Source organism: Balaenoptera borealis (genome assembly GCF_965194805.1).
Source record: "Balaenoptera borealis genome assembly, chromosome: 5".
NCBI lineage: Eukaryota > Metazoa > Chordata > Mammalia > Artiodactyla > Balaenopteridae > Balaenoptera > Balaenoptera borealis.
In genome coordinates, this window is record NC_138862.1 from 48177379 (window position 1) to 48202634 (window position 25256).

Below are 25256 nucleotides of genomic sequence, written 5' to 3' on the forward strand. Positions count from 1 at the left end.
TACTCTAGAAGAGCTCTGAGGTTCCATTCAACTCTTACACACTCTCCAGGTACAGACCTTAAAGACTCTTGCCCCTGATTTGCCACCCTCATTCATTCCTTCTATGTATTTTTCACTCTTTCAATTCTTTTCCATATACTCTTTCTTTGGTTTCATTGTTCAGATAAACTGCCCTCCTCTCACTCTCCTCTTCCCTTCCTTCTTCCTTAGTTTGCCTTTGAATACTCAGCTCTTACAAGTATATCCATTGTTGAAGTCTTGGTTCTTCGTTTGGGTTCTCCCCCACTCTAGCTCCCACACAGATTTAGTTACTTCCTCTCTATAGTGCCTGGCACTTTGTACTGTCTGTGTTACAGTGTTTATCTCACTATGTTATAATGATTTATCGTCACATTTCTCAAACCAGGCAAAGTTCCTTAAGTCAGGAACCATTTCTTGGTCATTTTTTATTTCCAGGGGCCCTGACATTTATTATGTGTTCATTGAATAAATCACACTATTCCAATCGAGGCTAATGAATTTGATTTGATTGCCAGACACCATCATTCACTAAGAGCAGAACTGTATTAACAGTTTCAGTTCCTTTGGGGAAAATCCACTTCTCAAGCAGTTTTCAGTGCATCACTGTTGAGATTCCATTTATGTAGTTAAAATGTTAAAGATAAACCAACTTTGATATGTAAATAATGTTCATTACTGTATTTTTCACAAACAAAAAAACTTTTTAATATTATAATATATTTGTAATCGTATTTCAGAGTTCTTGGAAAATACTCCATCCAGTTTGAATCTAGAAGATATAGAAGACCTTTTCTCTCTGGCTCAGTATTATTGCAGTAAAACACCAGCTTCATTTAGGAAGGTATCAGACAAGAAATCACCTACTTCAGTATTTCACATTTTGTGCATTGTTTTATGTTTATGTTGTATCCACTTCAGTTAAAATACTCTAGGTTGTCCTTCTTTTCTTTTTATGTGTTACAGTTTTGTGTGATTTTTTTCACTGTAAATACTCTCCCTAATGGAGGAACAGACATTAAAAAAGATACTATACAAATATGCTAGGAACCATTTCACCTGTACTCTGATTATTATTTCTGATCATGAGACTATTGACTATAAGGTATTTCTTAAATTAATGCTTCCTTGACTTTAAAAAATGTAAATATTACAAAAATCTGATGGAGGATATATAATTATGCCTTCTTTATCTGGAGTTTAGCTTTGCACAACTTTAATGTTGCTGAGCTGTCTTTTAAACAAAAAAGGGTCACTTAGCTCCATAGAGACCTAGAACCTTTCTCAGATCAGACAAGTGCTTTCAAGAGAAAGGACACCAGATTAGAAACCCAAGTGCTGTGAGCTCCTAGAAAGTAAAACTCTAAGAAGCAAAAGCTAGTAACGGGGAGGCACAGGAGTACCATTTATAAACAATTTGTGACCTCAGGTGCTCATGAGAGCATTATTGTCTTTTTTTTTTTTTTAAGGCATTCTACCATCATAATTGCTAGTTGGAAGTTATCGTGTCACTGAAACATTAAGATGAGATTAAATTATGTTCAATATAGTGTGTTCAGGAGGCAGATAAGGGAAACCTTGTAAGAACATTTCCCTCAAAACTAATTAATTACAAAAGAGATCTATTTCTAGGGACTAGTTTCAGCTATTTTAAAAATTGCCTTATGTAGATCACCTCATTTCCCAACAGTGTTGACTAAGTTAGATGGTGGGGTAGTGGTTATGATACTGGATGAAAAAGAAGTCTTATCCTTTTCTTTCCAGTCTTTTAAGAGAATAGCTTTTATTCTTCAGACATAAATAATCTGCACTAGCAGTTGCTAATTAGAGCAGGTTTTAGCAGCATATTACACAATTTATGCCATGTTTTTGTTTTTATTTTATTAAAATATAAAAAGTTGCGAGTAACCATTTAAAAATTTACTATTTAAATATAGGTGATAGTGTAGAAAATAGCTGTGTAGAATGTGTTATTTTTTCTTAGTCTTTCATTTTGTGTGAAATCTAATGGGGACTTTGTATGTAGACTTTTTGTAGCTTTTAGCCTGTAAGATATGAGAGGATATGTTAAATCACATGACTCAAAGATGTTATGTAATTATTTTACCTTTTGTCTTGGTCTATTGAGAATAGTTTTAGGAAGAAAGTTTGATTTTATTTTTTCTGCATGATGTTTCAAACATTCCTCTTCACACAGGATAATCACCATCTCTTTGGTAGTACTTTGTTGGGAATTAAGGATGACGATGCAGATTTGAGTCAGGCACTTTGTCTGGCCATCTCTGTGTCAGAGATCCTTCAAGCAAATCAGCTTCAAGGGGTAAGTAAAAAAAAACCCCACTGTTTATCAGAAGACTATCCCCTTTAAATGCAAGGAATCAACATTTCCTCCCTGTTTGTTGATTCTCACAAAATTAATTTACTATAACAATGTAGTTGTTTTGCTTTTTTTGAATGATTAATGTGTTAGATCTTCTGTCCATATGCTCATTTTTAAACTGCCAGCTTGCGTGGTATTTTACTTGTCAACAACTAATTATTTTTGACACCAATTTTTGTAAGTTGCCAAATCTTTTTTCATATTTTAGCAAAGCAACTGAATGTTATATAAAGTACTTAAAAGGGTGGATTTAGCATTTAACAGTTAAATTCTGGATACTTATACAGCTAATTGAATTACATGGTTTAATGCCAAAAGGCATGTTACAAAGGAGAACTGAGTATACCATGATTTTCTGTCTATTGCTGTCTTCATGAAAATCTTTTTACTAATAGTGCAACAGTTAACCGTGTGTGTGTGTTTGGAAGGTGGGATGTATTTCGAAGATGGAGAGAAGAGGAACGGACGTAGAAAGACAGGCCTTTTACAGTAGATCTTTTTAAAACAAGCATTTCACATATTTTTCTTATTAGAACTATTACTTAAAAACAAATCAAAACATGTAATCTAGTTTAAAGAGACCCATGTGGACTTCTTCAGTTCAGACTGGCACTGGAGAACCTCCTCTCACCCCCAAAAGACATTTATTTAATCCTTATGTGAATTGCATTGTTGATAAGTGTGTGGGCTTATTTTCAGAAACAGGAATTGTATCTACATCTGTGTTTATTTTCAGAAACAGGAATTGTATCTACATCTGTGTTTATAACTATATAGTGTTTTTAAAAGTGTTTAACATGATATACATTAAATTATTAAGTTCCAGTATAATTAGTTTTATAGCTCAAACTAACATTCTTCTGCTACATATTTTAAGACTTTCTAGTCAAGAACAGTATATACAGAGTATTTTAACTATTTAAAATGAATAAAACTATTTAAGATCTTGAGGTTATTTTCTTGAGTCTGTATGGGTCCTCCTATGTGAGATCCATTTCTAATCTATCTGTTTTCCCTTCTTTGGTTAATTGTTAATATTATATTGTGTAAAATGTGACCCTCATGGCAAATTTTATTTTGTCAAATGTTTCCCTTTTAGGAAGGAGTCCGGTTCTTTGTGGTGGATTGCCGTCCTGCAGAACAGTATAATGCTGGGCATTTATCAACTGCATTCCACTTAGATTCAGATCTGGTTAGTATAAATGCTGATTAAAAATTTTTAAGAAGTAAGAGAAGAAATGGATTTCTTTTCTTTAGCCCATAAATAAATATACATGTACCAGATTGGGGATGTTTTTCTTTCTGCTTAAGGAGGGAGTCTCTGCCCTTATAAAAGTGTTGCCTCAGGTTTCCTTTTCACCTAGGACACCCTTTTGGCATCATAAAGGGTAGATGAAAGCACTGTTAACTATGGCTTACTGTTGCTTACCATTGTTATGTCAGTAAATTCTATACTTCTTACTGTGAGCTACCTGATGTAGCACTCAGCATAGTGTCTTGCACTTAGTAAGTACTCTGTGAATATTAGCTCTTCTTATGATTGGGTAATTAGTCTATAAGCCTTTTTTTCCATCATGAGTACTTATGCATATAATAAAGTAATATTTAATAAGGGTGGTGTCTGGTGTATAGGGGCTCAGTTGTTCACATTGCTGTCCTAGGGTCACTTGAATTGAAGGACTAGATGAAGTAGATAATTAAATATTGTCAGAGATGCTTAGAGCATTTGGTAGGACTGGGACTGACATCATTTAAGCCTTTCTGGGGTTATTAGAGCCTCAGGGATGGAGAAGGCAGAAAGAGGAATAACTTCTTTTGCTGACCATTCTATCTGCCCTTCTTCCCAACTTGTCTGAAAAAGTTGACGCTGAAGCTGAAAGGGCATGTTGAAAGGTCTAGGTGGTGTCAAGAGGAAACTCATGGAAAATGGAGGTAAAACAACCCAGAGAGTTTGGGGTGCTATAGGTGAAGAAGGCAATCCTAGCTTGTTTGCATCCTAAAAGTGAACTCTGTGCCTTTCTCTTCCTTGATTCATCTAGGAAGACCTAAATGGTCCTTCTTTTATGCTTATTTTTAAAATTTATTCATCATTAATAACTTGATTATTCTTAAAAAACTCAAAGAATGTCTCCAGAGTTGACAGTTACTCTCAGTTTGTTTAATCATCCAGACCTTTAATATGTATTTACATATTTCTTATTTACTTTTTTTTTTCCACTTGATTTTTCACTTAACAGTTCACTCGCATTTTCACTTAACAGTTTTTTGGAGATCTTTTCATTTTAGTACATTGTTTTTAATGGCTGTATAGTGGTCCATGGTACAGATATACCATAATTTATTGCCTGATTGAGGTACATTTACAATGTTTTCAGTTTTCTTGTAATAAAACAATGCTATAGTTAACATCCTTATATATATTTTGTGGACTTGTGCAAATATTTCTGTAAAATAGACCCCTAAAAGTAAAATTGTTGGGTTGAGAGTTGTGGGCATATACAATATTACTAGAATCTGCCGTATTGCCCTTTAGAAAGGCTGAATCAACTGATACTTTACAACTCTAAGTGAGAATGATTGTTTCATACCATCAGCATTATTGGACATTACCAATTTTTTATTTTACAAGAATGATGGTCATTCCTGTGGTCATTACTAGTGATGTTGTGCATATTTTTTCAAGTGTGCTGTTAATTTATATTTTTTTTATCAATGCAAATTGCTTTTCTGTGGTTTGTCCATTTTTCTATTGGATTTTCACTGTGCTTTTTATGAACAGTTTTTTGAACAAATTTTTGTATTTATTGGCATACTTGTTTTCTTGAGGGTAGGAAATTAATTTTTTCATCCTCGTATCTCTAGTATCTAGAGTAGTGCTGATGAGTAAATGGCTTCTACTATTTCTGACTGTCCTCTAAGAAATTCATGGTTTGCCATGTAAGTGGAAACAAAAATATAGCTTGTTTCGATATATTGTTTTTGTCATGGACCCTTCCGCTCATTGTTAAACTTTTCTTGTCATGATACCTAAAGACACTGTAGCTTAGAAAACAAACAACAAAAACAATTTTTTTTGTCTAGTAAAGTGTTTTCTTTGCATAATTTAATCTTTCTGTGAATTTTCAACTTTTGTTTTCTGATGTATTATAGGTACATTTATACACATTTCTTTTATCTCAGGGATTTTATTTATAAGAACCTTTGTTTGGGGAATTCCCTGGTAGTCCAGTGGTTAAGACTCTGCACTTCCATTGCTGAGGGCCTGGGTTTGATCCCTGGCGGGGGGAGTAAGATCCCACAAACTGCGTGGCGTGACCAAAACAAACAAAAAAAGGCTTTATTTTCATGGTGGCAATTTAAATATTGTTTTTTTTTTCCCGTCCTGGGAAAATATTTTGTTTGCAAATGTATAAGAAACACAGGCTTGCCACATTAAACAAATTTTTAATTGTCTAGATGCTCCAGAATCCGTCTGAGTTTGCACAGTCAGTAAAATCCCTGCTGGAAGCACAGAAGCAGTCCATTGAGTCTGGCTCCATCGCTGGTGGGGAGCACCTCTGTTTCATGGGCAGTGGCAGAGAGGAAGAAGACATGTATATGAACATGGTCCTGGCACACTTTTTACAGGTATGCCAACAGATTATTTCAGTTTTCCTCGGTTACTGCTATCATCTTTAAGAAATTCTCCTAGGTAATTTTGTGCTGTCGTCTACCTTGTCAAATTTATCTGTATTTTTTTTTTTTTAACACATTATTGGTTTTGTGTCTTGCCAACAAAGGTCTTCTCCCCCAGATTTTTCTTGCATGCTTATGTGTTATATTTTTATGTTTAAATCTTGGCCCATCTGGAATTATTTTTGTGTAAGAGGTGAGGTAGGAATCAAAAAAAATTTTTTCCCCAAATAGCTAACCAGTTGTGCTGTCAATTTGAAATACTACCTTTTTAATATACTGAATTCCTCAATGAATCAGGGTCTATTTCTGGATTATTCTTTTGCATTGTTCTGTATGCCTATTCATGCCTCAGAACTTTTTACAGTTGCTGTATAATTCATTTTAATATCTTCACTTTGAAATTGAATAAATGTACATGTATATGTATTCATGACACTTAGCCACCTTTCCTTTTTGTGTTTAAATGTTGTCTTCAGCACAACTAATTTGTATCAGCGATTTTATGCAACCTGTCCCCTCTACCTTTTCTACAAAGCCTCACTCAGTGATGGCTCTTTCTTTATAAAAATGGTTGTTTATTAGGTATTCTTTGGTAGTTTATACATTAAAGTCCTCATTTTGTGTGGCCCTGAACTATGGAATCAGGAAGACGATAGGCATGCTGTTACACAAGCCACTCAATTTACATCCACTTTACTGGGAATCTGGTTTGAGAAAATTAGTCTAAAGCAGGGGTCCCCAACTCCCGGGCAATGGACGGATACCAGTCAGTGGCCTGTTAGGAACTGGGCCGCAGAGCAGGAGGTGAGCAGCGGGCGAGCCAGTGAAGCTTCATCTGTATTTACAGCCACTCCCCATCGCTCCCATTACCGCCTGAGCTCCGCCTCCTGTCAGATCAGTGGCAGCATTGCATTCTCATAGGAGCACGAACCCTACTGTGAACTGTGCATGCAAGGGATCTAGGTTGCGTGCTCCTTATGAGAATCTAACGCCTGGTGATCTGAGGTGCAGCTGAGGCGGTCCCACCATCCCCAGATGGGTCCATCTAGTTGCAGGAAAACAAACTCAGGGCTCCCACTGATTCTGCATTATGGTGAGTTATATAATTATTTCATTATATATTACAATGTAATAATAATAGAAATAAAGTGCACAATGAATATAATGTGCTTGAGTCATTCTGAAATCATCCCCCACCCCACCCCCCATCCGTGGAAAAATTGTCTTCCACAAAACTGGTCCCAAGAAAGACTGGGGACCGCTGGTCTAAAGGACAATCCTTGAAAGACAAAATCAGAGAAGGAGCAAGGTATTTGGGAGAGGGATTGTAAGATAAAGTTATGCTTTACTGGGGGAAAGATTTTAGAAGTTTATACAGAATAACAAAAATAGGTTCTCAAACTCATTTTACTTATAAATTTAATTTACCTATTCTAAAAATGGCCTGGTATAGGGTGTATATTATGAAGGGTGTCAGATGGCAAGAATTTGGAATATTGTGGACTTCTTTTAATAATTCGAGTTCTTAATGTGGTTTGTAGAAATTCCCCCCCCCCCCCAGTTTTTATCGTGGAAAATTTCAAACAAATGCACAAGTAGGGAGAATTGAACTCTATAAATTCTTTGTAAAGACATAACCACATTATCACTATTACACTTTATTATAAAAAAAAGTAACGAGTGTTCAAGTTTCCATGGTTTTCTCAGGATCTAAAACAAGACATTGCACCCTGGTTGGTATCTTTTAAGTCTCTTTTAATTTATAGGTTCCCTTTCCTAATTTTTTTCCTTGTATATATTTGTTTGGAAAAACTGGTTACTTTGTCTTATATTTTCCCACAATCTGGATTTTGCTGATTGCATTCACACTGTGTTGTTTATCAGGTTCTATCCCTGGTATTTCCTGTAAACTGGTAATTAGACCTAGGGACTTGTTAGATTACTTTTGGGGGTGGGAGGGATAGGAAGGAAGTCTTGGGTAGTGTGTACTTCCTCAGGAGGTAAATACTGCCCAGATATCTTTCTTTTTTGTGTCCTTGTTTGTTTATCATTGCTTAGATTCATTAATTTTTAGTAGTTTGTAAAATGTCAATGTTCTGTCATTTCTTCATAATTAGCTGTAGTATTTGCTTTTGTATTTCCTTTTTATAAAAGACCCAAAATATTTTTGCAAGCTTTTAAAAACCATTCTAGTAACATCCGAAAATACAGTGTAACTGATTTTGGTTTGACTCTGTATTGCACTGTTGGGACTATAATACAAGTAAAATCACAGTCTCGTTAGTAGCCATGAAGTTGTCCCCTTCTTCCCACTCAAGCACCAGACCTTACAGTACACAAGATAAATGTATGTACTTCTCTGTGCCAAAGTCCAAAATGTCAAAGAAAAAATCCAGAAATTTAGTATATAACCTTATATTACATTTGTCAATGCTTATAGAACTAACAGAAGTTTTATAGAATTTTTTAAAAATCTATTCATTTAATTAATTTATTTTTGACTGCGTTGGGTCTTCATTGCTGCACGCAGGTTTTCTCTAGTTGCGGCGAGTGGGGGCTACTCTTCCTTGCGGTTCGCGGGCTTCTCATTGCGGTGGCTCCTCTTGTTGCAGAGCACGGGCTCTAGAGCGCAGACTCAGTAGTTGTGGCACACGGACTTCGTTGCTCCGTGGCATGTGGGATCTTCCTGGACCAGGGCTGGAACCCATGCCCCCTGCATTGGCAGGCGGATTCTTAACCACTGAGCCACCAGGGAAGCCCCCAGAAGTTTTAATTAAATTGCATTTGGGAATAATTTTAAATTTTATTTTCCATTTCAGAAAAACAAAGAATATGTGAGCATTGCCAGTGGAGGATTTATGGGTAAGGTTTTAATTTATTAATCCCTTTGTCCCTACTTTTCAGAGGAAATTATACTATCACTGGAGCTGATTTAGAATGACCAAATTAGTTAATGGGTACACTTTCTCTTCAGTCATTCACTATTTTCAGAAAAGGCAAGGCCAGCAGGACATATAGATAAAGACAAACACAATAGACAATTACAATGAGTGAATATATAGTGGAAGACTATTAAAGTGGATGTGTATTAATTAGCTTGTATTTGTAGAAAATGTTTTTGTAAAGATGGGTGAAAAACTGCCCCACATGATTTGTTTCTATGGAGAAGGAAGGATAGATAGGACTGGGAAACAAGAGTAGGAGGAATAATTTTCACTGTATACTCTTTGTGCTATTTGCTTTTTTGTTTGCTCTGTTTTCATTTTATTTTTGAACTACATGAGAGTATTAGCTGCTGAAAAAATGTTGACTGAATAGAATAAAACAAATAAGTTGATATTTTCAAGTCTGCAGATAATATCTGGTAATTCAGGATAGTAAAATGACAGAATCCCTACCAGCAAATATTTGAGAATACATAAAGGAGTAGGTCAGGGTAATAAGGTTAAAAAAAGACTATCTTTTTTTCTTTTCTTTTTTTAAAATTTTTTACAAATTATGTTATTTAAGGGTACAAACTTACAACTAGTAGATAAATAAGTCCTGGAGTACTAAGGCACAGTATACTAATGCACAGTATAGTGAATATAGACAACAATATTGTATTATAATCACCAAACTTGCAGAGACTAGATCTTAATTATTCCCACCACAAAAAAGAAATGGTAATTGTGTGACATGATAGAGGTGCAACTGTTGCTACAGTGGAAGTCATATTACAGTATATAAATGTATCAAATCAACATTTTGTATACCTTAAACTTACACAGTGTTATATGTCAAATATATTTCAATTAAAAGATAAGGAGCCTTTCATTAGGAAAAGAGATATGAAAATATTGAACTATAATTACTAGGAAAATTAATGATAAAATCAAATTAATATTTGCTGGAGGCAATAGAAATCCTGAGGTTGAATCATAAGAGTCTTATAAGGATTAAGTGCTGACTTAATATGATTTTCTTATGTTATGACTTAGACGTTTTGATAGGTTAGGGTCTATTTCTTCTTGGTCTTTGTTGATATTAGCAAGAATTATTTCTCCTGTATATCATGGCCTGATAACTAACTACCCTTGAGGCTCATACCCAAAGTGATCTACAAAAGGGCTTATTTAAATAAGTACTAATGTTAAGCAAGTATTGGCCTAAGGCCCAGTGTTATTTATTGGAAGTTCTGACAACATGATACAAAACTTGTCGTGATACAAGACACTTTTGAGAGTCTGAAAAGTATTCTTTTATAGCACAGATATCCTAGATTTTAGGAACTTTTTTCTAAACTATGAATTATTTCTTTTCCAAGAATAATCTCTCTTTCCATGGCAGTTAATGCCTAAGACTGCTTCTTTATTATGGGAAGGATTAACTGATGTCTCCTTATGGTAAACAAAAGCCACCATAGGTTTTCTATTAATCTTTTATGTCATAAAACCATTGCTAAGATTATTTATTAATACTTGAAGGATTACCTTCCAAAGAGGAAAACATCAAGCCTATATATATAGTTACTGTTACCCTTAGGGTCAATTAAGAAAAGTTATATATGTATAGAGAGAGGGCTTTGGAAGGAAGAAGAAAAGGAAGGCTTTCTGTAGCCTGGGGTCTTTTATTCCTTTACAGAGGCGCTGAAAGAAATACCTGTGATTATGCCCTTGGATCCTTTTCATTCAGCTATGACATGTTTATTGTACTTCTCTGGTATTGAATCTTTCCAGAGGGTTTGATATGTCAGGATTTTTTTTTTCTTCTTCCTGTTTATCTTTAAGCACTGCAGCAGCACCTAGCAGACATTAATGTGGATGGACCAGAAAATGGATATGGCCATTGGATTGCTAGTACCTCAGGCTCAAGGAGCAGTATCAATTCTTCTGTTGATGTAAGTGTATATGTAGAATATGTCACCAGATTTGGATAAATGCCCAGGTGATTAACAACTAAACAGCTACCATAACAAATGGAGTAAAAATATTTCAAACACATGTAGTGAGGACTCATATTATTGTGAGGTTAATGAAATGGTGGGAGCAGGCCTGCACAGCTAAACTAGCCAGGAGTTCTGGTGGTCTACCTGCTGAATTCAGATTTCTCCCTCTCAGGCTGCAGCTTGGTATCACCTAGTGAAAATTTTCTACTCCAGCTTAAATGTCAGTGGAGATAATTCTGAGTCCCGTGACTAGCTAGGACTCTAAAGTGAGCTGGTTCTAGGAATCTCCCAATTAGTTTGGGCCAGGAGAATACTGAGGCTCATGTTTGCATCTCCAGCATACTGTCTCTGTAGCTCTCCTCCCCACCACATACCTACATGATTAAAACTTCAGTCCACCCATATTTGAGAATGGGCCTGGCAGAGGAAGACAGGAACCAGTTGCCAATCCCATTATATTTGATTTTTAGTTATTGAGATGTACATTACTGCAGCGTTTTGCAATAGTGGGAAAATCCGTTCTGTTCTACTTTGGAAATATTTGGGCAATAAGTCTTTTGTGTTTTCAGTATTTCATGTCATTTGAACTAGGTGTCATTAGATCATTTTCTTAACAAGTAATGGTCCTCATCTACCTGAAGGTCATTCTTTAAATCAGAAATAGAGGGAAAACTCCAGTACAGGGTGATGGTTACAAGCTTGGGCTTACCAGTCTGACTCACCTGGGTATTCAGGTTTTGTCTTCACAGTTTACTTTCTTCATGATCTCTAGCAAGATCTTTTCCACTCTGGTTTCTCCATCTGTGCAAATAGGGATGATGATAATAACACAGCTTTCTTCACAATAATGACATGAAGATTAAATGTGCAAGTGAATGTAAAGTGTAGTACCTGTCACTTATATATCTTATAGTAGTTATTATAAAATTGTAACTCATTAGATGATTAATTGAGGCTTATCTTCAGCCATGTAAGTCAAAGCAAATTATTGTCAAATTATCAACAGATAAGTCTTCTCTGAGAATTAGGTTTTCAGCTTGATCTAGGTATCTAGGAGCTCACCATTTATTTAATAAATATTTGCTGTTTTCATTTTGAATATCTAAATAGTATGTATGTATTATAATGTGTTCAGTTAGTCCCCTTATTGTTGAATATTTACATTGTTTCTAGTCTTTTTCTATTATATACACTACTACAATTAAGTTTTGTAGTAATATATTTGCATATGACATTATTTCGTCCTAGAAGTGAAATAACATGATCAGAAGATTACATGTCAAAATCCTTAGAATTCTGCATTATTGTCAAATTGCCCTTCAAAAAACATTATTCTAATTTATATTCCTGTCCACAGCTTTGGATAGTCTTTGTATTGAACTTTTTATCTTCAGATTTGAAAAACAATGATTGAGGCTATTAAAGATAACTGTCTTAAAGATGTGTTACATTCAGAAGTACCAAAGAATTTCCACAGTCAGTTTAATTTGGTTTTGAATTTGGATATGGAAATGGGAACATGATTTTTGTGTTATTTAGTTAATGACTTCTCTTAAAAATAAAAATAATACATGTTCATTGTAGCATCATATATAAATATGAAAAATATAAAGAAATCAAAATTATTTATAACCCAACCATGGATAATAACTATCCATAGTTTGAATCTTTTATAATACATATTTTTTTTAGTATTTTATTTTAAAAGTAGTGATCAGAGTGTACATACAGTTTTATTTTCTGCTTTCTCATTGAACCTATGAGCATTTTCTAGTATTTTTAAATGCTTTTTTTTTTAGTATCAGTATAGTTTTCCATCAAATAGTTCCTAAATCCTAGGGCATTTTCTGATTATTTCCTCCCCATAAATTCTGAAGAAGAACTAATATGCAGAAGACAGGCACATTTTAAAACTTTTGACATCTACTACCAGCTTCCCCTGTAGGGTATAAAGGAGCAATTATATACAACTCAAGAATTATACTCACATCTATTACACGAGGTACATAAGAGTGACTTTTCTTGAGAAATTAAAGGCCTAAATAATAATGTTTTAAACAGCAAAAATTTACAAGGAATAAATGTTTAAAAATTTAGCTATATGAATGATATTCTGATTATAATTTTGCTAATCTTTATAGAGTAAGCTGAGTTAAGAAAAGGTCAATAACTTTATTTCTTATTGAATAAATAAGGTAATTTCAGCCTCCACACATTTATGTGTGTAATACATATCCTCATTTTTCATTTCTACCTTCCATTTCTAAAATGGTTTCACCCAGTATATCAGCCTGCTGGGGCTGCCATAACAAAATACAACCAACTAGGTGGCTTAATGTATTTTCTCATAGTTCCGGAGGCTAGAGGTCTGGGATCAAAGGGCTAGCAGGTTTAATTTCTCCTAAGGCCTCTGTCTTTGGCTTGCAGAGTACCACCTTCCTGTGATGTTGGCACATGGCCTTTTTGCTGTGCATGTGAATCCCTGATGTATCCCCTTCTTCCTGTAAGAATATCAGTCATATTGACTAGGGCCCACCTCATTTAACCTTAGTTTACTCTTTAAAGGCCCTATCTCCACATTCAGTCACTTTGTGAGGTATCATGGGGATTAGAACTTTAACACATGAATTTATGGTCGGGGGGTGCACCCAGTTCAGGTCATAGCATCTAGATAACCTTTAGCAGTAGTGTATCTTGCTAATCATTTGGAGAGCAGTTAATCCATCAGTAAGTTGGTTTTTTTTTTTTTTTTTTTTTCAGGGTGAATCTTCTAATGGCTCAAATGATAGAGGAATGAAATCACTAGTAAATAAAATGACTGTTGCTTTGAAGACAAAATCCGTTAATGTCAGGGAAAAAGTTATCAGTTTTATTGAGAATACATCAACTCCTGTGGACCGGTGAGTTGCTTATACAGTATGAATTTGTGATGAGTAATTAAAACTATAGAAAAGTATCTTAACAGTAAATGTTAGTTGAATAGAATGTGTTCTAGAAAAGGATCGTAAATTACGTTTTTTTATTAGATGATTCCAGTTTTCGTCATCGTCACAGAGATGTTCTTTATTGCTATAAAATTTTACTATAGAGATTACTCTCTCTTCTCCCACTGCTCAGAATAGGAGGCAAGTAATAATTCTGCCCCTTCACGCCATTCATTAGAAAAAAAATACTCCAATGCTATTATGTATATGACACTTCATATAGCAGCTGCTTCCCACATGTCACATGGTTGGGAATCATCTGCTAAGTGCAGTAATCTCATAGCAGGAATCTCTTCTCCGCTTCAGGAATTTAAAACCTAGAAAATTTGGTCATACTAAATAAAGCAGAAACCCGTTTTTGTAAAGTTTAAGAATTCAGATCTTCATAGAATTTTGTTCACAGCATGTGTGACCCCTATTTTCCCAATTAAAAATGAAGTAACCAGCTAACAAATGATAAGTTTAAGAATGTCTGTTATATTGTTTCTTACTGGAACTGTGAGGGCACAGTATGTTTTTTTTCCCTCCACATGTTGGTCTCATTGATCTTTCTTGTTCTTACAGTTCAAAGCTAACCTAATAATCCCAGCGTGAAATTTGTTTCTAAGCAAGCCTGATCTTGGAAAGATCATTAATAAATAGCAAAGAAGATGTAGATTATTTTCACTAATCCAAAAAATTGTACCTTGTCTACAATGGACACCTGATAATGTTAAAGTGTTTTATCAAGGCTGAAAGGTTTTTTTTGCTCATTAAAATTATGTCTGCTTTCAAAAGCCTTATTTTTAAAATTACTTTTAGTTAGTGCATTCTCAATTAGGGTACTATTATTGGTACATTTTGTAGCATGAACACTTAAAATTTTATTTTAAAATGAACTAGTGTTAATTCCGAGTTGAAAAGACTATTTATTCTCTTCGTTAAAGAATCACTTGAAACTGGCTTTTCTTCATTTTTCTTTGTACTTGGGATGATCAAAACATTCTTTTTTAATATACCCTCTGGGTTAGAAAAACTGATTATACTATATTTTTGTTTTAAACCTTTTGCATTTTTAATAATCATATTGTTCTGTCCTCTGCCTCAATTTGCTATAGAATGTCTTTCAATCTTCCTTGGCCAGACAGAACATGTACCGAGCGGTAAGCCAATGAGTAGAGCAGCTTTACTGGACCATCCTTTTCCTTTAGCATGCCTCATGCTGTCTATAAGCCTCATGTTGTCTTGGCTAAAATTTCATGCAGCTGTTTCAAGTGCTAAACTTTTCTCATTCTGCTTTTAGGAGTGTGTGATGCTGATATGTTTTCCTTTTGGTTTTTTGCTCGATCATTTTAATTTTTTTCCTTGCCTTCTTTATATCTCCCATTCCTCAGATGAAAATCAAGTACGTTCAAACCCAACAACTTTATAAAATCTGCAGTTTTTATTCTGAGACAGAGGAAGGTGAAACAAAATATGTAGTCTCAGAGTTAGGAGGGTATTAGCTTTGGAGATCATTTACTTCTGTCTTGTGCTCTAACAGTAGGGAAAATTATAGCATCTGAAAAAAGGCACAGTTTGTTGTTCAAATTTTTTGTTATTTCATGTACACTATGTAGTTTTATAATATTGCTAGGTTTTTCTTAATATGATGTATGTATTTAAGTTGGTGAGTTAACATTATATAAATTGGTTTCAACGAACTATAGTTCTAGGGTTCTACCTTGCTTTTCCTTGAAAGAAATTAGGCCATGGTGGACATGTTAAAATGTAATCCATCTCTTCTCTGACCCCAATAAAATGGGGTACTTGTCATTAGATTCCATAGGTTTAAAGTTTAGAAATCTACTGGATCTTCAATTAGGATAAACAAAAGAACATTATACTGTATGGCCTTACAGTTTTTATACTCATGATTTTTCTGCAATTTGAATTTGAATATCAATGATAGCAATCCCTATGAACATTTAAAAAGAAATTCTAATCATACTTTGAATGTAAGTTAAGCTTTGGAATAATGGAGTTGACTTTTTTAGCAGGTCATTTCAATATTTTCAGTGAATTAGAAGTAGCATTTTTAACAATAGTTTACTTTCAACTTACGGATAAGAGTTTTTATTTACTGTGAATGTCAATGCCAATTACAGAGCTTCTATTATAATTTTATAATTTTAAAGGAGATTGCTTCTTTTAAAATTATAATCTATTTGTGAATCATCTTTCTGTTTTCTCTTGTTACAGGACCATTGAATTAGTCTAATTTTAACTCCCAAGTTTTATTGCAAATAATTTTTTAAACATTCAGATTATCTTCTCTAGTCCACAGGCAGATATATCCATTTTGAAAATAGAGTTTAGTGAAAAGTTAGAATAAATTGGGTTGGATTTTGAGGTCAGTAAATCAGGTTAAAATCTAGTCAAACTCTTGTAGATTTTGTTTCTGCTAAAAAAGCATAGATATACTGCTTTTTAAAAAGAGTCCAGCTTTTTTTTTTGGATGTTACTTATATTCTGGTTCAAGCATTTACTGTAAACATTTTCTTTGTTACTTTCTATGTTATAGCAGTTTATACTTCAACATCAGGAGAAAACCAATAACTTAATCTCATACAATTTTATAATCTAGATGGCACTAAAGTATTGTTACACAAAGCTGTATTATCTTTGCCTTTTGTAAGAAAGCTGAGTCTGAGTTTCATAGGTATTTGAATTATTTCTTTCATTTTCTTTAATGAGCATAGTTTGATAATTTATTTGATAATTTTACATTAGATGTGCTTTAACATAAAAATCAAATGATTTTATAACTTAAAATGTAAGCAGTGTATTGATTAATCTAACTTATAATTCTGTTATACACTCAACTCTCATTGGTTTTCTGTTGAGGAATGTTGTTTTGGGAGAAATAAAGATTTAAGCGTATTTTAACAAAATTAGGTCTTGATTTTTATTGATGGTATGTATTAAGAAATTATTTAAAATACAGATTTGATCTCTGTCTTCTGGAAAAATTGAATTCTAAGACTAAGTAAAGACACATGACTTGATTTTTTTCCACATTGAACTCTCGATATATGACAAGGAAAAAAAAAGCCACAGTTTTCCTTCATCATAGATTATCTTAGCTGAACCTTATTCTACAAATAATATAATACTCTTTCTCCAGAAACGTGGTATTTTGTCAAAATATTTTAAGTTTACTTCTTGGCTTATTTGAGGTTACCTGAAAAGTAATGAGGTATTGATTTTTATATTAAAAAAGAGGTCATACTTCCTGCAGAACTTACTAAGTTTGAGTTTACGTTTATGTTTCTGCCACTTGAAAGTGAAAGGCAAATTCATTTTCATGGTTTATTTATGTAAAAGAAGTAGCATCTTCGTTTCTATTAAAACAAAAGTAACAGTAATGAAAAAAAAATGGGAGGAAAAACCTTAAGACATTTGTACCCATATGAGAATTAGGCACTCCTACTGGAATTTGAATATTCGGTTTCGTAAACTATTTTGTCTAACAAACATGTATGTAGCACTTGCTGTATGCCAGGCATTGTTCTAAGAGCTTTACCAAATATTAACTGATTTAATTTTTTTGTTAATTTATTTTTGACTGTGTTGGGTTTTTGTCGCTGCGCATGGGCTTTCTCTAGTCGTGTTGAGCGGGGGCTACTCTTCATTGCGGTGCGCGGGCTTCTCATTGCGGTGGCTTCTCTTGTTGCAGAGCGCGGGCTCTAGGCTCGCGGGCTTCAGTAGTTGTGGCACGCGGGCTCTAGAGCGCAGGCTCAGTAGTTGTGGCGCACGGGCTTAGCTGCTCCGCGGCATGTGGGATCTTTCCAGACCAGGGCTCGAACCCGTGTCCCCTGCATTGGCAGGCAGATTCTTAACCACTGCGGCACCAGGGAAGTCCTAACTGATCTAATTTTCACAGTAACCAGGAAGGGTAGATATTGTTACCACCATTTTACAGATAAGGACACAGAAGCACAGAGAGGTTAAGGAACTTCACAATACATTGGTTTTAAATGAACATTAAAATTGTTTAAAATTTAATTTTTACAGATTTGAAAACATTCCGCATACCAAGACCTTATGCCACTTTTGCTAACAATTTCCTTATCTTGTTTCAATTTCCTTAACATAGCTCTCCTGGAACTGGGTGGTACATGGTGGGCACACAGAACATTTGTATTTTGTTTTAATATTCAAACGATACTTGTTGAAAATCTTTGGTAACTTAAGTGATGATTTCCCTCCTAAACTTCTTTGAATATAGGCATGTGAGCAGCAGTGACAGAGTGGGCAAGCCTTACCGTGGTGTAAAGCCTGTTTTCAGCATTGGGGATGAAGAAGAATACGACACAGGTATAGCAATACACTTATTTATAGACTGCTTTCTTCAGGCACCAGTAGTGATGATAGAGATCATTCTGGGCGTAGCTGAACAACTGCTTAAAAAAAAAAAAAAAAAAAAAAAGACACAATGAGATTCTGTAGAGGAGATTGGAGAGTCTGTGGTTTTTCTATTAAGAGTTTGGTTTTAGACATCTTAAATTATGCCATAGAAATGCTGAGTAGGCGGTTGATTATAGGAGTCTTTAGCTGAGGAGAGAAGTCTAAGCTGGTGATAATCTGGGAATTATCAATATATAAATAGTATTTAAATCCATGGGATTGGATTTAAATCCCCCTGATCCACCCAGGTAGGAGATTGAGGGCTGTGAGGCTGAAGTTTGGGAAATTCCAAAATTGAGACATCTGAAAAGAGCCTTTTGAAACTGTAGGCAGTAGCCTAAAGGGCCACAAGATGGGGATATTATGCCAGGGAAGTTTGTCATCCTCTGTGATTGTCTTTCTTTATATTTCAAAAAATAATTTATTACTTTGGTTCATAATCCCACTGCCCAGATTACCCTGCTTAAGTAATCATAATTAATATTAATGTGTATTGAGTTAGAAAAAATATATAAAAATATGTATGGTATGTAAAGTATATGTTGTATGTAAAAGTACAAATAAGAAAAAAATACTCCCAAATCTCATCTTGCTTTTTCCACTTAGTAATATATGTTTCACATTTTGCACCTCAGCCTGTATACCTTCACAATTCTCTTCCTAGTATACAAACGTACCATAATTAAATCATTCTTCTCCCAATTGACACTGGTAGTTTTCCAGTTTTATTTCTGTTTCAAATAGCAATGGCTATCTTTATGCATATATCTAGGTAAACTTTTGCAAGAGTTTTTGCAAGAGTATATCCAGAGGGTAAATTCTTAACAGTAAGATTGTCAGATTAGAGGGACTCACATTTGACATTTTAATGGATATTACAGAGTCAACTTCCTGAAAACTGCATTGAGGTAAATGTAATTTTCTATATGTTATTTCTTTTTTTTGAAGCAAATACACAGAGTTTTTATTTTCTCCTACACAAAATTTTTATATTCCTGTATATAAAATCTAAAAATACACTTCTTCTTTTATTTTATATTGTAGTAAAATAATCAGTATATTGTATTTTATTTCTATATAGATTTTTCCCCAACACCTTCTCTAGCTATTCTTTATCTTCTGTTTCATGCACTTCTGAGTGCTATTCCTTTTCTCCTTTTTCCTCCCCTCTTTTGCCATTTTCCTGTTACCTGTCAGTCTCTATCTCTCTCTAAATATTTGTTATTCCATTAACAAAGGGAAGAGGGAAATGGATGAATAAATGATGGTATATTTCACATATCATACATGTATATATACACATATATATTTACACTCTGGAAAATTGCACAGTAATGAAAAATAAGAAAACTAGAGCTATGTGTGTCAACATGGATAAATTTTACAATGTTGGGAGTAGGGTAACAGTTGCAGAAGAATACAATTGAACAGTGTACTGTTTATATAAATTTTACTTAAAATGCAAAACACTACTGTATATTATTTAAGAATATTCATGTTGGGTTAAAAGTAAAGATGAGATACCAAATTCACATAGTCACTGTTTCTTAGTGGGGAAGAAAGGGGGATGTGACTGGGCAGAAATCCATGAGCGCTTCACTTTTTTATTTAAGCTAGAAGTGAATAGATATGTGAGATTTCATTTTTTTATTATGTCTTTTTATATTTTGATTTCTTAAAAAGCAAAGAGAAGAATATCTACAGTTATTAACTCTAGGGGTGTAATTCCCCTTTGTTAAATTAGAAAAACAAAATAACTAGAATGTCTTCTATTTCTCTCACAAAAAATCCCACCTAATAGATTTTTACTTATCTATCCCAGCATGGATTTTGTTGTTGTTGTTATTTTCCTTAAAATCAGAAACCAGCAACTCTGCAGATGGAGTGCGATCTATAAAAATATTGAATCACTATGTTGTACACCTGAAACTAATATAATTTTGTAAATCTACTATACTTAAAAAAAAAAAAAAAAAACCAGCAAGAGAAAAAGAACTCTGCCATCTTTGCCCTCAAGATAGATGCTAATATTATTATTGGACAATTCTGCCATCTCTCTACAGACTAGTCGTAGATTAGAGTTATGTTATATAAATCAAAAAAGTTGAAATTCCTCATAGTTTAATATTTTAAAAGTATATTCTCAATATTTTCACTTGATTTTCTTACCATATAGAGTGATGTTTCATAATAATGCTTTCATAGTAGTACCAGTGGCATAAGGAAATATAGTAGCTGGGTTAGAATTGATTTTTTTTTTTCCAACCTGTGTGTTTAAAATACTACTGAAATTTTTTTCAGGCTATTAAAAAATGTATCATTTTTAAAGTTGGTGATACCCACTTTTAACATCTTATAATTCTTTATAGATGAAATTGACAGTTCTTCAATGTCAGATGATGACAGAAAAGAGGTTGTAAACATTCAGACTTGGATAAACAAGCCAGACGTCAAGCATCATTTTCCTTGTAAAGAAGTGAAAGAAAGTGGACACATATTTCCTAGGTACTTTTTAAAATACCTTCTTCAGAAGTAAAATTGAATTTAGGGAAGTAATGATATAAAAGGTAGCTGCAGAAGAAATTTTATGTATCCAAGTACAATAAGATATAATTTCCTGGGGATTTCCCTGGCGGTCCAGTGGATAAGACTCTGAGCTCCCACTGCGGGGGGCACGGGTTCAATCCCTGGTCAGGGAACTAAGATTCCGCATGCCGTGCAGTGCAACAACAACAACAAAAAAACACACACAATGAGATATAATTTCCCTCTGTCAACTTGTATTATATGTCTTGATTTTTTAAAAATATTTCTTACGTAATTTTTTTATTTTGAAAAATTTAAACAGAAAAGTTGAAGAAATAGTACATTGAATAGCTTTATAAGCCTCTCTCAGACTCACCAGCTTTTAACTTTTTTTCACACTACCCCACCTCTCTTTTTATGTTTGTATATACATACACACATACACATACACTTTCTTTTTGTCAGACCATTCAGAAGAAGCTTACAGAAACGACACTTTACCCCAAATGCTTCAGCGTAAATCTCCAAAGAATATCAACAGTCTCCTCCACAGCTCCAGTAGCACTATCACATCTTTAAAAGCTTTAAAATTAATGAACATCATTCAACATACAGAACACACTCAAATTTTTTCAGTGTCTCTAAAGTATCTAGTCTTTGTTTTTTTCTTCCTGGTCCAGGATCCAGTCCTGTTTCACACATTGCATTTGCCTGTTATCTCTCTTTAGTCTCACCCAGTGTAGAACAATACTGCTTCCCTCACCACACGTCCCCCTTTTCTTCATGATGAATGAATCCTTTTTGAGTCTAGGCCAACTGTTCTGCAGAATGTCCCACAGTCTGGATATCTGATGTTTGTCCTGTTGTATTTCATAAAAGTGTGCGAGTATTATCACTATACTAAAAGTGAGCTGAGACACAAAGCAGGGTGTGTGTATTAATAATTCTATCCCTATTTTGCCTTTAGGATCCAGTTACAGAATATTATTAAATATGTAAGGCAGCCCAGGTATTGCTTAGTGGTCTTTGACATAAAGTATATGTTATGGTATGTTGAATGAGGATAGTTTACTGTTAAAAGTCTGAAAGGTAGTATATTCCAAATACCATATAGAATAGATTCTAAAAATTTATTATTTTAATGATTTCTAATTGTATTATAGTTTTTATTATATTAAATATAATTTTTGCTCTTAAACAGTTACAGGATTATCTGTTAATAAAACATTAATTTTGCATACAACTAAAGGAAAATTAAAAGCTGTTACTAGGTAGCTTATTTGTTTATAGACGATCCTTTGCCTTCACTTTTTAACTCAAAAGTAATTTCATCTGGAGTTGAACATTTTATATAATTGGAGCTGTTGAAGTAATAGCTGTTTTAAATGACATTTCTTTAAATTCTTTTTGTTTTTTCAATGCTTTTGTCCCTCTCAAGTCATCTGTTGGTTACTGCAACACATATGTACTGTTTAAGGGAGATTCTTTCACGGAAAGGATTGGCTTATATACAGTCTCGACAAGCACTAAATTCTGTGGTTAAAATAACATCCAAAAAAAAACATCCTGAGCTAATTACCTTCAAGTATGGAAACAGCAGCACTTCAGGAATAGAAATCTTGGCAATCGAAAGGTAAGATTTTCTTAGGATGATGTTATCTGAATTACTGAATTAGTTCATTATTAAACACGGTTTGTTTCTCTATTTTGGGGAATGGGTGGTGGAACAGGATACTTGAACCATTTTTATTAGTATTCTCGCTATCTTTTTTCTTGCAAATTTGTAGTAATATATGGTTTAGCCATTAGCACATGATTTCATTAAGTGCAGTAGCTGATTTCACAAACTTTTTGACAGAAGGGTCTTTAGGAATAATCTACACCAGTGCTACACTAAATGCTGGTTTGCAATTAAATAAGGAGCTTTTATTTTCCTTCATCAAAAAATTCTTGTTTTAAAAACGTATCAACGAAGTAAGCAGTGTGCTGGATGATGTAGTTAATTTACAAGTCCTGTACAAGCCTGGTACAAGTTCTTCCTTATCTCATTGTGGACCAGTGACAAACAGTTCATGGACCAACACAAGGGCCATAGACCACACTGCTATCGAAGCTAAACCATCTTTAATCTTACAGGTAAAAATGTGAAGCCCAGAGGGGTTGAATGACTTCCAGATCTTCACACTTGTGTTAGAACCAAATATAGCCCTCCTGACTCATGACCTCCAGCTCATTCCACCGTGCTCTGTGCAATATGAAAGATCACCTCGCTTTTGCATTTAGGTTTTCTTTCTTTCAGAATAACTCTTTTGAGTATATGTTGAAATAAGTGATGGGGAGTACATAGGAGGGCATCTGTGCTTGATTTGTAGGTTACTTCCCCATTGGAAGTGATATCTAAGTTGAGTCCTGAACAGAAGGCTCTATATTAATATATATATTTTTCCCTCATAGGTATTTGATTCCAAATGCAGGAGATGCTACCAAAGCCATAAAACAACAGATCATGAAAGTTTTGGATGCTTTGGAAAGTTAATATAAAAGAAAATTATTTCAAAAGAAATTAAGGCAACCAAGAGAAATATGGACATATTTTCCTGACTGAATACTAACCGGAGACTTTCATTTGCTTATGGGGGTGCTTGAATAGCAAGTCTAAGAAGGTGTAAATTATTATAATCAATCTCTGGAAAGTTAAATTTTTTTAAAATTTTCTTTTGCATTTTTGGTTTTATAAAATGATTTCTTATAAAGGTCAGTTATTAAATGACTTTGAAGTAACTGACCCTGTGCCCTTAGAACTAAGGGTGCAGAATGCAGTTCTGTTTTGAAGAGCTGCTTTAAGGGAACATGCATCAGTTTAGATTTAAAAACAACCATACACATATATATTTGCAGTGTCTTCACTGAAAATTAGAGATAGAATTCGTTGAAGAGACCCCTTTAATTGCTACATTTAGGTTTATCCACTGAGCAGTATCAGAAACTAAAAAGTATTACATAGATTAATAATTAGCTTGCTGTTTCTGTTCTTAAAAAGAGTGAAATCTTTTTTAATGCAATGGATGAAGATTCCAGCCAACTCAAATGCAGACCAGCTAGTGAAATGTTGAAACATCAGTTTCTAAGTCATCTTTGCACCATTAGCTAATAGTTTGAACACTTAGTGCTTCAGATACTAAACTTCATCCTAATTGTCTCTAAGGAGCAGTTAAAAGCATTATAATAAGTAGGTAGGCATGTTAAGATTAAAATTAACACTTGGGGGACTGACTTGTATCTTTAAAAATGTCATTGGTCTTTATTACAAGAGGAATATTTGGTTTAGAATGTTTCGAAACAGGTGTTGAATACACATGGATTTATCCTCAGTGAGATTATATCTGTGACCACACTTTTATCCACCTAAAGAAAAGCCAGATAATCAGAGAGCTGTCTAAACTAGTTTTTATCATCACTTTCTGAAATTTCTTTCTCTTCTTTGGTTTTTGTTCTCTTACTAAAGTTCCAGTGGTTTGAAATGATTTTTAGTCTCTTAATATGACAAAACTGAAAAGTGGTCTGGTTTATTTTGCAGCTTTCTCAGTTTAATTCATTGAGGTTCATATTAGACACATTTGGTGAAAGAAATCCAGGAACACGTTTGGGGCCATGGAATGACTGCTTATAAAATCTGTTTGGGAAGTAGCAAATCCTCACAACCTGCTGTGTCCTAAAATGTAATGGATTGTCTCTAAGGGGTTGATAGGAGAAATATTTAGATGTATTCTGTTTACAGCCAGTTATTTTAGTTTACTTAATGGAAATCAAGTGAAAAAAAGGCAACATAGTTCAAGATATTTTATTCTAATATCTAAATAATGAAGTTTGAGTGGTTGAAGACATTTGCATGAAATTGCACCTGGTGCAATACTTGATATTTATAACTCTCCCCACAACTGTTGTATTGCATTTTTTCCCTTCTTTTGGTGCCCCTTTTAGAAATGTCTTGAAGTCTCATTTGTTGCCCATTTCAGCCATGGGACTTCTTTCATAATATTAGTGTAAAGATATTTGTGTTACTCTTTATAAATTACAATTGTAAATAAATCAGTACAGTTTGCTCAAAACTTTGTTCTTAAGGACAGTGTGTCTCTCCCTCTCTCTTTCTCCCTTTCCCCCCATTTGTAAATCTCTATGGATACAACAAAATTAGGAAATTGAGGGCTATCCTTTCAGTGGAATTTAAATGTTCAGATTTTAGGTTTTAAAGTATTAGATTCCTATTTCTGTTCTTCTAGATGGGGAGGAGGAAAGAGGTAGTTTAAAACTAATTACA

The 25256-nt window shown here is 34.0% G+C and overlaps 1 protein-coding gene across 8 annotated transcripts in view; it reads left to right on the plus strand.

The window, feature by feature from the left end:
- Positions 1–25256, plus strand: part of TBC1D23 (TBC1 domain family member 23) — a 67980-nt gene that overhangs the window by 36905 nt on the left and 5819 nt on the right. For 4 of the 8 annotated variants that reach the window (XM_082392094.1, XM_082392099.1, XM_082392100.1 and 1 more), the window contains 12 exons: positions 759–862; positions 2216–2338; positions 3498–3590; positions 5855–6025; positions 8893–8935; positions 10843–10952; positions 13761–13900; positions 15082–15126; positions 18234–18322; positions 20782–20917; positions 22377–22571; positions 23393–25047. In XM_082392094.1, the coding sequence (XP_082248220.1) occupies positions 759–862; positions 2216–2338; positions 3498–3590; positions 5855–6025; positions 8893–8935; positions 10843–10952; positions 13761–13900; positions 15082–15126; positions 18234–18322; positions 20782–20917; positions 22377–22571; positions 23393–23474 (1331 nt within the window). In that variant the 3' untranslated portion in view covers positions 23475–25047. Of the gene's footprint in view, positions 1–758; positions 863–2215; positions 2339–3497; positions 3591–5854; positions 6026–8892; positions 8936–10842; positions 10953–13760; positions 13901–15081; positions 15127–18233; positions 18323–20781; positions 20918–22376; positions 22572–23392; positions 25048–25256 lie in introns of those variants that run through there. The other 4 variants (XM_082392095.1, XM_082392096.1, XM_082392097.1 and 1 more) reach the window with 2 other exon arrangements.